Source organism: Terrapene carolina, unplaced genomic scaffold (genome assembly GCF_002925995.2).
Source record: "Terrapene carolina triunguis isolate 2854851 unplaced genomic scaffold, T_m_triunguis-2.0 Scaffold102, whole genome shotgun sequence".
NCBI lineage: Eukaryota > Metazoa > Chordata > Testudines > Emydidae > Terrapene > Terrapene triunguis.
In genome coordinates, this window is record NW_020664453.1 from 4,802,141 (window position 1) to 4,818,125 (window position 15,985).

General features: G+C 43.9%; 1 protein-coding gene across 1 annotated transcript in view; it reads left to right on the forward strand.

The window, feature by feature from the left end:
* Nucleotides 1-439: 439 nt before the first annotated feature.
* The window catches only part of LOC113406512 (ras-related protein Rab-3B), a 134,468-nt gene continuing 118,922 nt past the window's right edge, over nt 440-15,985 (forward strand). Inside the window, exons 1-2 of the mRNA XM_026651761.1 lie at nt 440-482; nt 8,361-8,439. Of these exons, the coding sequence (XP_026507546.1) occupies nt 8,419-8,439 (21 nt within the window). The 5' untranslated portion in view covers nt 440-482; nt 8,361-8,418. The remainder of the gene's footprint in view (nt 483-8,360; nt 8,440-15,985) is intronic.

Below are 15,985 nucleotides of genomic sequence, written 5' to 3' on the forward strand. Positions count from 1 at the left end.
ACAGGTGTAGCTGGGGTGTTACCGGGGTGTGTGCACACAGGTGTAGCTGGGGTGTTACCAGGGTGTGTGCGCACAGGTAGGGCGGAGCGCAGTCTGGCCCTGCCTGTACCTGCGGGCTGCCCACGGGGCCCCGCGCTCCCTCTGGCTGGGTTTCCCGCAGCAGCGCAGGTGTCGGCTCCGCGCGGGGACCGAGCAGCAGCAGCGCCGGTGAGCAGCCGCCCAGCACACAGCGGGGAGGGCAGGCGGCTGCAGCCGCCTCCAGCCCCCCTAGCTCCGCCCTCAGGGCCGTCCCAGGTGCTCCCGCTCTTGGCCCGGGCTGGAGCCGCCGAGAACCTCTGCTCTGCTCAGCTGCGCGCAGCCCCGGGGAGCCCTGCACGGCTCGGGCTGGTGCCTCCGCCTCCGCCGGCAGATAACCCGCCGGGTCCCTGTGCGCCTGCCCTCTGCAGCCGGCGCCGTCTCAGGCTGCGCCGCCTGCGCCCAAGGTAAGAGCGATCGCGGCGGGCCGGGCTGCTCCAACTTTCCCCGGCCCCTCCGAAGCGTGGGGCGCCGGGCAGCAGGTGCCCGGGCTGGAGAATCCCATCCGCTCCTCTGGGCGCAGACCCGGGGCGAGATGAGGCTGGACCCCCCCTTCCCCCAGGCAGCTCCCAGCCCTACAGGCAGCCTGGCACGGTCAGCAGGGCGCTGATTGCCCAGCGGGCTCGGGCATGGCATGGAGGTGCTGGGTGTATTTCAGACCTGGGGCACCGGCCCCTGTGAAACAACAATCCGCGAGACGCTTCCAAAGCTGCCACCGCCCCCCAGCAGAACCGCAGAGTGCGAAGCCCCCAGGGGCTCTCTGCTGCAGGAGGTGCTGGGACCCTGGAGAACTGCAGCCAACGCGCTGTTTGCTGTAACTACCCCTTTTCTGAACCGAATGGCCACAAAAACCCAGTGACTCCTGGCAGCCGCTGTGTTTATTGCCAACAGAGCTGAAAAGAAGAGTGTGATTTAACTTCCAGAGTTCTTAAAGGATGTTATATAGTCTCCTTGCTCTCTCTTCCTAGGGGCTATTTTTAATTTAACACAGACCCTCTGTATTTCCCCTTTCCTTAGGTACTATTATTACTTATGTCTGGTAGTGCCCACACTGTACTTAGATGCTTTCCTAACAGAAAAGCAATCACGGTATTAGATGTATATGGAGACTGCCCCATTCCTATAAAAGAAGGCGTTATCTTGATATGGTGAAAATGTACTACTCATAATGCAACAACTAACAAATACGAGAGTGTAGAGTTTGAGCAGGATTAAGAGTAAAGTCTGAGTTATTTTATCAAAAGGAAAGGCAGTTTAGAAACCCGCTATGGTCTTGGGATTGTGCAGCATTACTGTGCGTGTGTGTGTGTGAGAGAGAGAGAGATGCACCATTTGGGGCTGAATGAAGGATGAATTAAAGGAGTGTCTGCTCTAACTCTGACTTTCCTTGCTTACTTGCCTTCTATTATATACCTGATTTCCTCCCATTTTTAAATTAATTTGCTTAATTTGAAACAGTTATAAAGAGAGAATGGGGAAAGGAAGGAGTGAAAGGAAATCCAGGGGTGCCAATGTCACTGCCTTGTGCTTCTGTTTTAACCCATGCTATAGAGAAGTTGTGATGTGTATGGATAAGCACTGAGATTTGGTACACCTGGATGATGTCCCTGTTATCAATCCCAATGTGCTACGGTGCTGATTGAAAGTAGGTTCCAGAAGGATTAACACCATACATTGTGTCAATGACACATTCTTTGGTCTGAGAATTTCTATGCCAAGTTTAAAACCCAGGTGAGCATTTTTGAAGTTATAAATCGTAAACAAAGGGTAGTCTGGGAATAATGTAACACAATACAATGTACTGAATTAAATATATAAAAAATAATAATTCTTTAAAGAGTCTATTGGGACATGGTGACTGATGAATTGGAATAAATACAGCTAGGATGACTTGTAATTTTTTTTTAAAGATATTGCTTGATGAGTTCTATATTTAGTCCTGTAGTCCTTACTGCAAGCAAAATTTCTATTGAAGTCCGAGGAAATTTTGCCTGATTAGGGACTGTGGGATTGGACTATTTATAATTTTCTGTAATACTTATAGTATTAAGGGGAAAAACTCAAAAGTGATGTAGAAAAAAGTATATTTATATTCCGAAATGGAAAAAAGAGTGAAGGCTGAAATAATATACTTTAGCTGCAAAAATTCTGCAACGTCAAAAAATTCCAGATATTGGAAAGTCTGGAAACAAACAGTTAAGGGATCACTTAACCGCTTTCCCACTGCTCTGTAATCATTCAGCAATTTTTGTCATGCCACATGATTTTCCCTCTTGTCCAATCTTAACTCCCCTCCCTAACATTTTCAAAAAATGCAAAAGTGAAACACCTCAAACTACTAAGAGATGTAAAATCATTTTTTCTGTTTGAGAGGAATAGAATTTCTCTCACTGTTGCACTAATAGGATTCATTATTACTTGCTACAAAACATATGTATGTCCACCGTTACACAATACAGTTAAAAATACAAACTTGTAAACTCTCTCTATATGCACATTAATCTGCAACAGCATGTAATCAGCACTCTGTATAAAACAAAACAGATCAATCATTCCAATTCTATTCATAAAAATATTCTTCTATTCTACCAACCATTTGATCAAAAAATCTATGGCACTCTGCCATGGCTAAATGCACTCTGAAACTATATTCCTTTCAAAATCTTTGCATTTAATATACATACATAAAAATCAACAATAGGCATCCAGCAACATATTTCCATTACCGAACCAAACAAGGGAAGAAAGTTACGCTTGGATGGATGATAGAATGAAGAAGAATTTATAGAGAGTGAGGAAGAGTATGGATCTCTTAACTGTTCATTTCCAGACAACTGAGTTTGAAAACTGGGTTTATAATGGGAAGCAACTTCAGCTTTGACTATGGGGTGGCTACTGGAGCTTCACTTCATGATCTACTGGCCTACACAAATGAACTGAGAAACTACCAGTTTTCTTGTGCAGCTTCTGTCTCACCCGGTCCAGCTAATCACCTGTATTAGAGACATGCTCTTAATCAAAATGCAACAAACCCCCTATTTTTCAAGTTTTTTCATGCATGTTATCATCACGTGATGTCTGATATTATTATCCTGTAGGATCAAAGGCAATGTCACACTAAAATTAGAACAAATCTTCTGGTTCTCTTCTGGAGAAAATTAAAAAATAAGGCCCAGTTCTGCAAGGTACTGAGCATGTCTTGGGAGGGCTACATGTTCTCAAATCCGCTGACTTCCATAAGAGTGGAGGAAGCTCAACCCCCTAGGCTCAGAGGCCTGATTCTGCATCCTATAATTCAATGGGAGTTTTGCCACTGGATTCCAATGGCACAAGATCAGACCTATATACCTCTATGTGCAGGAAATTAAACAAGCCTTTCTCCTCTTTATGGTTATTGAGGCTCATTACCATGTAAGGTGTAGTATATGTTTTTACCCTGACCTTGGAGTAATCGCTGTCTTTAAGAGGCTGTTATACCAGGGCAATTTATAATAATGATTTAAAGCAGATTAATGTAATTGGCAGGTAATCCAATTTTATAATCAAGTTTGTCTTGTAATCTTCACAAAGCTGTACTGCACTCTTTGCTTGAAAATGTATTGGTACTAAATTGTGATGAATTAATGCCACATGGCGCTTTTAGTTCTTAGTAACAAAGCCATCGTTCCTCCCCCTGCTTCCAAGGCATACCTTCTTTCAGGCATCACAGTCCTTGTAGAATACTATCTGTTAATATGCAGTGTACTCAGTAGCAGGGCAATTGCCATTTTAGGTGGGATCTCATAACATTCAGGTCAATTGATTGTTCATGTTGTGAAGTAGGCTGTTGTGTTGTGGTTGTCGATCAGTTTTTCTTTAAATAGTTCTGGCTTAGAAATTATGGTATTAAATATTTTGGGACATTTCTCAATATTAGTAAGTAAGAGCCAGTATTAAACTATAACCCTGCCCTGTAAAAATGTATACTGTGGCCAGAGTCCCAGGGTACTCAATGCATGTCTTCGGAAGCTTGTTCAATTCACTGTAATTGAGTTGAGTTGTCATCACCCACTGTCAGGAAATATTTGATCTTTGGCATCAAGCAGAGAGACTTATTCATCCCATATATTTGGGGGGTATTATATGATATATTTGGGGACTAATAGAATATGGGAGGTGTCAGGACTCCTGGACTTCTATTCTCACCCTGTCATTGGCTTGCTGTATGATGTTCAACAAGTCCTTTAATTTCTCTGTGCCCCAGTTTCCCAGTCTGTATAAAAGGGGAGTATAATTATATTGTCCTTGCATGTTTGTGTTTGTTGTGTTTAGTGCTGATCAGTCCATAGAGTAAAACACAGTCCCCACCCTGAGGCATTTATAATCTCAGAAGACGAAACTAATTAACAGTTCACCTCAAAAGCACTGGGTTAGCATGTCATGGAGATGCAGAGTGGTGCAAGAGATTGATTTAGTTCTTGTTTTTAGCATTTAATACATCATAGGATTTCAAATGCAGGTCAACAGAGATGGGCCTCTTGAAATACGTGCCTTTTGCTCAAGGGTAACATTTTCAAAAGCATTCAAGTCCCATTGGCCTTTGTGAAAAGTTTAACTCCATGCCTTCTGGAAGAAGTAGTATTTTAAGAGGATTCTCGTTCACTATATACACTGAACATCTTTCCATACCCTCGAGTACAAACTGTTCAGTGTTAGAAACAGCCATTCTTCTCAACTGTTCCACCCAAGATTATTCCCTGTCAGAAGGGCCAATGATAGTGCACGGGTTGAGAGTTTAATAGTGTTTCTTTGCACCACTTAGTGATAGAACATACAAGTTAAAAGCCTTTCAGGCTATGCTACAGGTCAGTTCAACGATGAAGATCTCAGATTGTAGCAAAAGATGTTGGAACCCTTACTGTGTTAGTTAGAGAAGAGACACATTCTGCAAAAGTCCTGAGGGATGATCCTACAAGCCAACCTTTCAGTAATCAGATGGCCAAAAATACATATGTTGTAACCCCCTGATAATTCCAAATATAAAAAAAAATAATCCCCCATTAGTCCATTCTTTGCAATTTTTGGGTTTTGTCTCTGCTTGAAACACATTTCTGAATGACTTTTTTATACGTTGTGTGAATTCTGTTGTCATCGCTGATGGAAAATGTGATTAGCACATGTGACTGTATCGGACTGGGATAGTGCAGCAAAAAAAATATAATTTCTCAAATTATACCCCACTAAAGAAAAGTTATTGCTATTCCAAATATACAAAGGATTCTTACAAAGGGATATTTGTGAAACTAACTCAAACACATCTTAGATTATAATAATAATAATAATAAAAAATCTGTTCAACAGCTGGATATTTCACCGTGCAAACAAGTAAAATTCAACTCCAGGTATGATTTCTACCTTTGACATGTCTGACAACAAGGACCGTCCTCCTGCACTGCTGGCATGACAGCAATAGCTGAGTCCAGGAGCTGCCACACAAACATAGCTCCAGTCTAGATCCCCACCCCTGGGAAGTTGCTGGGTAGGGAGCAGTCTGCCCCTTTAAAGATACCCTCCACCCAAGGCTGGATTAAGGCATAGGCACTTATAAACCCATGCCTAAGGCTCCTGTCACATGATGAGGTCAGAATTTCAGTTTTCAGTGTTATTTTTTTTCAATTGAAAGTTTCTAGACCTCATGATTGTGAAGAAACACCCTCAAATGTGACCTGAGTATAACTGAGCAGTGTGAACTGTCCTATACGTCGGAACGGGGTATTAATCCCATGATCCGCTGCTTTGGGAGGTACTGCCAATAGGGCTCTGGGACAGGAGGAGGAAAATGCCGCAGGCCCCGCCCGCTCACCCAAGTAGACACAGTCTGACTGCTGGGGTAAGTACTGGGAGAATCCCCACTGCCATCCCCTGCCTCTCTAGGTGGGGAAGGGCCCCCTGCTGCTCCTTCTAGGGGAGAGAAAGGGGCCTCATGGTGCTGCCCGTATGTCTCTGGGATAGGTGGGACCCTCCTGCCAGCACCACTGCAAGTGGAGTTAGTCACGAGGGGGTCCATACCATGTGTGCATAGGGCTCTGGATTGCTTTATTCTGGCCCTGCTCCCACCTCACACCCACAAAGGAGCACAGCAGGCTGGCTTAGCCGCTTCTTCCCCACCAGCGGGAGCAACTTCAGGGAAGGGTTAAATGTCTGTTGTAACGTAAGTGCCTTATCCCAAAAGTCAGTGTGAGAATTCTCGGGGATAGAATACGTAGCGATCATATAACACTTCATCCATGGAAATCAAAGCCCTTCACGACAGATCCTAGGTAATGTTATTCCTATTGTACAGCTGGGAAACTGAGGCACCAAGAGTGCAAGTGACTCAGCCAAGGTCACACAGCAGGTTGTAGGCAGAGTTGATAAAACCCGGGTCTCCTGACTCCCATGCAGTAATTGGAGCACATTGCTTCCTATTGCACATGTTAAAGTTATTTCTCATAATCACAATCTCTCAGTGAAGTGGGGCGCTGTCTTTTGTAATAACGCCACTACGCCAGTAAGGGGTTTCTAAGCTCCCATTCTGTGCCAGTAACTCTGATGTTTTACGTTTTGAGGCTGCTCCACAGAACTTCCTTTTTCTCTAAAACAATAATTGAAGATTAGATAAATCTAATTTAGATTCCGAAGAGTCGGGTCAAGACTGAGGCTGAAAAAAATGACAATCACCATGTTATTTTGGAAATTGCTTTTAAAGAGATCTGAAAGAGGAAGAATTTTTCAGCAACGCTTTGTTGTAGCAACGTTTGATGCAGTAAGGATGAGTAGGCAGGGGAAGGAAGATTTCGAAAACCCTTCCTTCTTCTAACTTCATGTCCAGGAATTGCAGGAGCAGCTGATGTCAGATATTTATCCCCTCTTGTTCTCTTTGACGTTGGTTAATAAACATCTTGAGGAAAATGGGGAATATGTATATAGGGAAGAACTAAGTGTGATCTAGAGCCCCCATTATGCACAAAATTAGAACCTGTGTCTAGGTGAACTATCAGCATAAAAATATACAATTCGGTCATCAAATAGGTTAAAACAGCAGAAGATAAATTCTCCTATGTGGGAAAACTGGAACAAATTCAGACCTGGGAGTAAGTAGATGCAAATTCATTACATTTTACGTCAGGTCTGAATTTGCCCCCACGTTAAAACAGTTTACCTAGTGTACCAGTACAGTATAAAGTCAAACAAGATATTAGGGGGATGGTGTTTTTCCCTTTACTCCTGGGGAGTTCCATCAGAGATACATTTGGCCTCTAGGTTTAATTAGAAGTAAGAGAGGGCCAAATTCTGTTCACTACCACTAGTGTAAATCTGTAACTATTGACTTCAAGTATTATTTTGTACTTAGACCTTCTGTAAGTGGAGTAGCAATGACTTTTGCCAAGTCCTACTATATTTGGTCCTTGTAGCAAGGTAATGGATTAGAATTTGACCCAGATAATGTGCAAAACCAAAGTTATGTATGGATGTATTTCAAGGTGTTTTTTTTCTTCTGGGTTCAATTCGTTTCACTGCCTGTCTGCAAGAAACATACCACGATTCCCCTTATAGATGTCAAGAACTTACCTGGAGGGTAGATTTTTGGTTATATAACCTAGACTGTGTCCCTCTAATCATGTTTGGGTTTGTTTAGTTTGGAAAAGAGAAGACTGAGAGGGGACATGATAGCAGTTTTCAGGTAACTAAAAGGGTGTCATAAGGAGGAGGGAGAAAACTTGTTCACCTTAGCCTCTAAGGATAGAACAAGAAGCAATGGGCTTAAACTGCAGCAAGGGAGGTTTAGGTTGGACATTAGGAAAAAGTTCCTAACTGTCAGGGTGGGTAAACACTGGAATAAATTGCCTAGGGAGGTTGTGGAATGTCCATCTCTGGAGATATTTAAGAGTAGGTTAGATAAATGTCTGTCAGGGATGGTCTAGATAGTATTTGGTCCTGCCATGAGGGCAGGGGACTGGACTCGATGACCTCTCGAGGTCCCTTCCGGTCCTAGAATCTATGAATCTATGTTATGGACTGGTATCCCTAAATAGCTATTCATTGAATATCTGTATGAGACTCTACAATTCAGCCTCTGCTCCTGTTTTAGTTAAAGTCAATGGAAAATTTTCCATTAACTTCAATGAGAGCAGGTTCTGGCCCTTAATCAGCAGAGTTTTCCTAGTATAACTTGTCCATTTATTGCAGTTAATTTATGCTTGTATAATATTTTCTTTGTTCATCTTTATCATATACATTGTAATCCTTTTGCTTCTACATCACAGGTTCAACAGTGTGACCAATCTTGATTCATACACTCACAGCAAAGCCTCCATCTGTCTCATGGATTATAGATCTAAATTGGTAACTATCATTTGCTTGCAGTAATTATTACCAATTATATTAACAATTCATATGCTTTCTGCTTTTGCTAAGTCTCCCTTAAAGTACTATATCATTTGCGAAAATTTGCTTCAGGTTATGGTATTGTTTATTTTTATCATGAACTTTATTCTTTAGGTTATGTACCTGGGCTGTAAAAATCCATTTTTGATTGAAATTTGCCATTCAGGATCTGACTAGGATTGAACTTTATTCCTGAGAATGAAGTAATTTTAAAAAAGATTATTTTTCAGCTGCTGCAGTGCCTAAGACTCAAATTTATATAACTGAAAAATGACTCAAATGTGAGGGTTTTTTAAATAAATTACCATACCTAGTCCATAACATGGATGAATTTTTGGATGATTTTGGGAAAACAAGTAGAGATATTTCACTTTTGAAATGTGATTACGGTACGTGTGATTAACATTTCTCATGGATTTTTACTAGATTTGTAAGTCCAGGAAAAGGAAGGAATCTCCTGGGTTATATAGTCCATTTCCTCTACCTCCCCCCCCCCCAAATTGCTTGACTACAAAATAATTTTAATAACTTTCTCTTGTAGCCACAGTAGCTTCTTGTATAGTCTTGTCTTGAATATCTTCAGAGAGGTCAGAAATGCAGCCTCCCTTGACAGTTTGATCCATTGTCTACTTGAACTTAGAGGCGTGTTTTTTTCCCCCCTAGGATTCAGTTTTCCTGCTTCAGTGTAAATGATTCTGCTTTGACAGTTGAATATAACCCTTTCCTTGTCATTTACTGGTACCCAGAAGTCAAAATGGTAGGACTCTACTCATGCCCATGTTCCTTCCCTTGATAGCTGCTGTTAACTTTCTCCTTCCCATCATGGCTCCCTGTCCCTGGTGACAGCCATATTTATTTTTCCCTCTTTTCTGTTGGCTCACTTTGAGCCCTAAGTGGCAACTAGGAGTAATTGGACAAAAGTATATATAAAGAAAGGAAATTTAGGCTAAAATAAAACCGGAACAGCTGCCTAATGGTGACAGATCTATTAGGCTGTAGAAAGTTTCTCAAGAAGAAGGGTGGAGGCTCCATTGCTTAGAACACTTAAAACTAGGCTGGACAAAGCACTTAGAGAAAATACTGTTGTAAAATCTTTGTGTGGCCTCAAGGGATGTATAAAATGCCCTAATATGTCTCTCTCATCTCTACCTTTTGAAATCTCCAGTCAGAATTAAAATGCAAATCATCTGGGTGATAAAAGGTGAAGCAGTTAACAATGTTGACATGAATTTGTCGTTATGGTTCAGAGTCAATATCCCATAGAGATATGGGGGCAATTCACACCTCTCAGATCCATTGTTTCTCATTGTCTGTTTGCATATTTAGAAGAACATCACTCTGTCAGTTTTCATTCAGACCACCTTTCTACCCTACAAATGATTTTTTAAAAGTCTTATTATTACAGTATCTGGAAACTAATAGATCGTCCAGAGCAGTACACTAGTAGAATTCCATATAGCTCCTACTCCCATTAACCCATGTAAAGAATTTAACCACAGGTCTCCCCAAAAGTTGGCTTTTCTCTGTGTAGGAGATATTCTAAACCAGGCATTAGATTGGGTGGGCATATGAGATACGCAATACTGGCATTTTCCTGGTGCCCCAGTCAGTTTCTGCATTGCTTTTTGCTGTCTCACACTTGCTTTAGACAGCAATAGGTATTTTGAAATAAACAAAAAAATTGCTTTTTTGTTTGTCCAGTACAACATTAATTCACATTATGAAAAGCTTCTAAATATCTATGTATGCCAAAGAACATGAGTTCAGAGCTATTGCTTTAGTGTGTGTGCGTGTGTGCGTGTGTGCGTGTGTGTGTGTGTGTAATATATAATGACTTTGTGAGGGACTAAATAATTTGGGAACTGAGATATAGAATCTTTCCTTTGTATCTTGATAGTTCAAATCTAATCTGGGTCAATAGTAACTGAAAGTTGTTACCATCTGATGGTGTGATGGCTGCCATCTTGGTGGACACTAGGGGTTGACCAGGGATCTCTAGAGATAAACACATAAGCCTTTACAGATTGAACTGAAGAGCCAGCCGCTGTAGCTGGGCAGTAGCAGACTTGCATGCTCTGGATCTGGTGCAGAGCAGGACACATAACACACACAAAGCCTGACCAGTAGTGGGCTTAATGGCTCTGCGATGATCTATGTGAAATGTATATGGCTGTTTCAGTCCAATTCCCAGTGAATGGACATCCATGCTGGGAAAAACAGCACTACAGTTGGCATTGTTGCTGGCACTCTCAGTGGAGATGGCAAGAACTGACTGGATCCTAGAGACAAAACTACCCTCTCACCCTAGAGAGGATTAATGCACATTGGTAGGGGAGAGGTGAGGAAGCTGTCACTGCCACTGGGTTTTCTGAACTTCTGATGTAGAAGATAGAGGATTTAATTCTCCAGAGATTTCCATTTGCAACTTTTCACTAGCACTAAATTCAGCTGGAAATTATTAGTATGAACCACTATGGCAATTTCTACTCACTTACTGGGAATGAATGCAAGCTTCCATCCTAGTTGGGATTGAGTATAATTTGTGCTGCAGCTGTCTGACGTGCTTTGTCATTGCAGATTCCCCTGTTGTTGTGCTTGGAAGAAGTTACTATGGCATTCCACACCAATTAATTGGACACAGCTTTTCATTTGACCGGTCATTCTGGGCGTGGCTTAGAATGTCTGAGTACTTTATTTACAGGAGAAATAACACTGAGTGATGATGGGCATTATACTAAAAATATCATGGCTCCACAATACAGTATCACACAATGTAAGGAGTAACCTTCACAATAATATGGGCAGATCATATCTTGAGAACGAAAGCACTTGCTCTTCCCATTGCTAATGCATTTCTCTAAAATAGGCTATCAATGCTAATAATGCTTTTACTTGAACAGAAGTGGCTGGTTTGGGCAAACAGACTACACCTCTTGATTTCTTTATACGGTGTCTTCAATGGCATATGACTTTCAACAACTTTGCTTCTCAGGCACAATGAAAATTACTCCAAGGGTAAAGCTCATCTGTGCAGGAAACAGATTTCTCAGGGGCTGCTCCTTGACTGTGGGACAAACTGCCAAAGGAACTAAGGATCAAGACAAACTTCACCACCTTCCACTCCAAGTTGAAGGCGCATTCCTTTGACCTTGCCTTCTCTAAATATATAGCTGTGTGTGTGTGTGTGTGTGTGTGTGTGTGTGTGTGTAATTAAACGTTTATGTGAGAAGATCAGGTGTGTTTATGGAAAAATAGCCAGAATGCCCAGGGATTTTATAAAAGTGTTTCCTTTGAAAGGGTCATGGTGCACAATGTAGCCCTCTGGTCAGGGTGTGTGCCCAATGCACAAAGGATGTGGATTTGTTACAGCCTCCAGCTACTGAGCTTGGATCTTTAGCTCAACCCATACAGACTCATGCTTTTCCCTGGTATCAGCCAAGAGGTGGCCATCACACAAGAATGGGACCCAGGGCCATGGCTTCAGGTTCAGAAAATGGAGGAAAATTGTCAGAAAGGAAAATTATATTTGTCTCTTAATGGCACCAGCTTCCAACTGTAATACTCCCCTTTGAAGCCTCTGGCCTCAAATTACAATGCTGTCTTTTTAAGGGTCCAGCCTATTTCTGGGGATACCAGGCTTTCCTCAGCTGCAGTTGTTCAGAAGGGTCCTTTGTCATAGCAGCCCCCTTTCAGTCCTTAGACACAGTGGTGAGCTACCAAAATCTTAACAACCGGTTCCCTCCTCCTCACCCCACGAGGGGGTCGTGGTCCGCCCCCGCCCCCGGGACTCCTGCCCCATCCAACCCCTCGCGTTCCTTGACGCCCCCCCCGGACACTTGGCCCCATCCACCCCCCTTCCCTGTCCCCTGACTGCCCCATCCAACCCCTCCTCTCATTCCTGATGGCCCCCTGGAACCCCTGCCCCATCCAACCACCCCTTCTCTCTGTCCCCTGACTGCCTCCCACCGCCCCATCCAACCCCTGCTCCTTCCTGACGGTCCCCCGGGACCCTTGCCCCCATTCAATCCCCCTGTTCCCTGCCCTCTGACCACCCCGAACTCCCCTGCCCTCTATCCAACACCCCTTCCCTGCTCCCTTACCGCGCTGCCTGGAGGTGGCTGGCGGTGCTACAGCTGGGGCTGGAGCCGTTGGGCCAGGGCCGGAGCCGGTCGGCCGGAGCTGCGGGGCCGGGGCCGCTTGGCCGGGCCACGCCTCCCTGGAACCCTCCTTGCGCCCCCCCCCGTCCCCAGCTCACCTGTGCAAAGCCGCCACTTGCTTCTCAGCCCTCCCAGGCTTCCCGCGCGAACAGCTGATTCGCAGGAAGCGGGGGAGAGGGAGGGGGAGGAGAAGAGGGGAGGAGGCGGAGGTGAGCTGGGGCCGCCAGCAGGGCGGAGAGCTGCCGGAGCTTTATCGGTTGTTAAATTTAAAAGCCCTTTTAGAACCAGTTGTCCCGCGTGGGACAATCGGTTCTAAAAGGGCTTCTAAATTTAACAACCTGTTCCTGCGAACCGGCTCCCGCTCACCACTGCTTATACACAGACCAGAACAAGAAATTGGACAGTGTAATCATAAGTGCTGGAACTACGGGTGCTGGGGGTGCTGCCGCACCCCCTGGCTTGAAGTGGTTTCCATTATATACATGGTTTACAGTTTGATTCAATGGCTCTCAGCACCCCCCACTATAAAAATTGTTCCAGCAGCCCTGACTGTAATCTACATGGCTCTTCAAGCAGAGTGCAACCAAGGTTCCTCTAGTGGTTGGTCCATCGGGCCCTGGCTCAGTTTCTTCATGGACAGGGACGAGAGAGGATTCTTTTTCCTTTCTCCTTTCCTCTGAGAGCCCCCAAACCACTTCCTCATCCTGTTCAAGTAGCTGCTTTGCTGAATCCAGACAGACATTCTCTTGATCCAATTGGCAGACAGAGTGGATTCTCGGGGGCAGGGCAGGTCTCCTCCTTGCTCTAGCTTGGGGTATGTACACCTCATCACAGTCAGTGGAGCACCAGTGTAACTGAGATCAGAACCTGGCCTACTGTTTCTTTCAGTTGCCGATAGTCCTAACTTCCTGATGGACACATTTTTGTCCTCCTGGTTTTGGTTCTAGCAATGGGAAGGAATTATCAGTTACGCTGATTTATGTGGTGTTTTCCACCTGTGTCTTCTCTCCTATCTCACCTATTGGAAGTAGAAATGCTTTTCTGTGCAGCCAGCATCTTATTTATCATTTGTTCAGCGGCTAAGTTTTTGTCCTCCTAAACAAAATTCATCAGCAATTTTGGCACTTCCATCATGATTTTCCAAGCAGCTCTTTGAAGGGACTTTTCCTCCTCTGCTCATTTCCCTGGAAATTGGAATTATTGCAGCATCTCTTGGTTGGGAACATTCTACTTCCTTAAGCAACCGCAGGAGGCCAGGGAGAGAGAGAGTCAGTTCTAGTCACACAGGTCAGACAGCCTGAGGCATGCTTATGTGATGCAGTGCTCTGCTTTTACTGTTTGAGAGAGGTGTGCTCCAGTCAGACCCATGGGCTTCCTGAGACCATCATGCAGCTACAGAGCCACTATGTTGGACTATGAAAGGATCCACCACTGGAAAAAGGAGATGGGTGCTCAGAACTCTTGAAATACCAGGAGGGGCCTGGGTGCAGGTGCTCAGTACTTTCAAAAGCCAGGCAACACCGTTAGTTATTCATGTATTTAGTGTGATGAAGAGGCATTTAATTCCACCAACTCAACACTTTCTCCATATCCAGAGATTGGGCAATGACAGGATGGGCTGGCTTCTTCTCCATTGGCATCAGTTAAATTGCCAACTTTCATGTGGTAAATAAGCACCCCGACTTTCAGAATAAGCCAAAAATCAAGCGAATCCCATTTCAAACCAGGCCAAAACAAGCCAATCCCCAAGAACCCCAACATTCTATGTGACTAGATCCCCCCGGCATGCAGTCTGGGACTGTGGTGGGCCCGCTGTGCACCCCTGACTCTCTCCCCCCCTTGCCTCTGCTTGCCTGGAGCCGATCCGGGGGAAAAAAAAAAAGAAAAAGGGAACAAGCTACAAGCCCAACAAGCAACTCACAAGCCAATTAAGCAAAAAACAAGTCCAATTTCTGCATTTTCTTTTTTTGTGGGTTTGGCACGTCTGGCTAGGAGGCATCTTGGGTTATCTGCCAGAATATTTTGTGATTTTTTTGGTGTAAGTGACCATTTATTACTAAATCCAGGTTACCCGGGTGGCAAAATAGAGTCTGAAGAGCCTAAGGGGACTGTCTGTGACTCTATAGTAAAACTGATAATGCAACCAGGAAGTTTACATTTGTTACTGGGTTGGTGAAATCTAATGATAGAATCTAGCACCAGTTTGGGGTATCTGCCCTGTTTTTGACAGTCTTCCCTGAGGTATAGGCACATTCAATTGTGAGCCACCCCAGATAGTGGACACCACTGACTCGCCATGTAACCAAGATCAAGTCCTCTAACCTCTCTGTACTCCTGTGCTTCACTCATAAAGGAGGTATAATACTTACCTTCCTCACATGATATTCTGAGACTTAATATTTATATAAACTCTTTAAGATTCACAGCTGCAAAATGCTATGTAAGTTTGTCTTATAACTAAATTGCAGACATGCTGTCTGGTGACCCAGAACAACTCACTCAGTGATATTCACATTGGTTTAGTGTAATGAATAACCAAAAAGTTTACTATAGATGTTCTACTCAACTGACAAATTCCCTCATGTAGGTGTCAGGTGAGAATGTATAAGCCGGGTGAACACTTGGAAAAAGCAACGTGCAGTGCCTAATTAGGTTGCAATTAACAGATGACCTCTGTAATCGGTGCATGGGATGAAGGTAGGATGCAGGCATGGAGAAATTGACTCTGACAAATATAGGAGCTGAATGAGTGAACACACCAGGAGCTGAATGAGTTTTGCCTTTACTATTATATGCTGTATGTGATCTTCAGTGATGTTGATTTTATGATCTAGCCAGTTTCTTTTACTAGCACTCATCTCTATATGGTGTCTAACCTTGTGCTTTCAATATGTTAGTGTGGATAGACAAGTACCTTTACACAGTTGAGAGTTATTGTTCAAGTAACCAACACTATAGGGCAGTGGTTCCCAAACTTGTTCCACCGCTTGTGCAGGGAAAGCCGCTGGTGGGGCGGGCCGTGTTGGCCTGGAGCAGCGAACCGCGGCCAGTGGGAGCCGCAATCAGCCGAACCTGCGGACGCGGCAGGTACACAAACCGGCCCGCCCCGCCAGGGGCTTTCCCTGCACAAGCGGCGGAACAAGTTTGGGAACCACTGCTATGGGGGTTCATCATGCCTTAACGTATTTTCAGAAGTAACTAGTATTTTAATCCTTTTTAAATGCTGGTCCCGGTCATAATAGGCAACTTCAATGATCATTAGTCATGTGATTGTTCTATGTTAAAATATCCTTAAATCCTGTTATCCTTATTCAGTCTAAATTGCTATTTACTTCAATATGATTTGG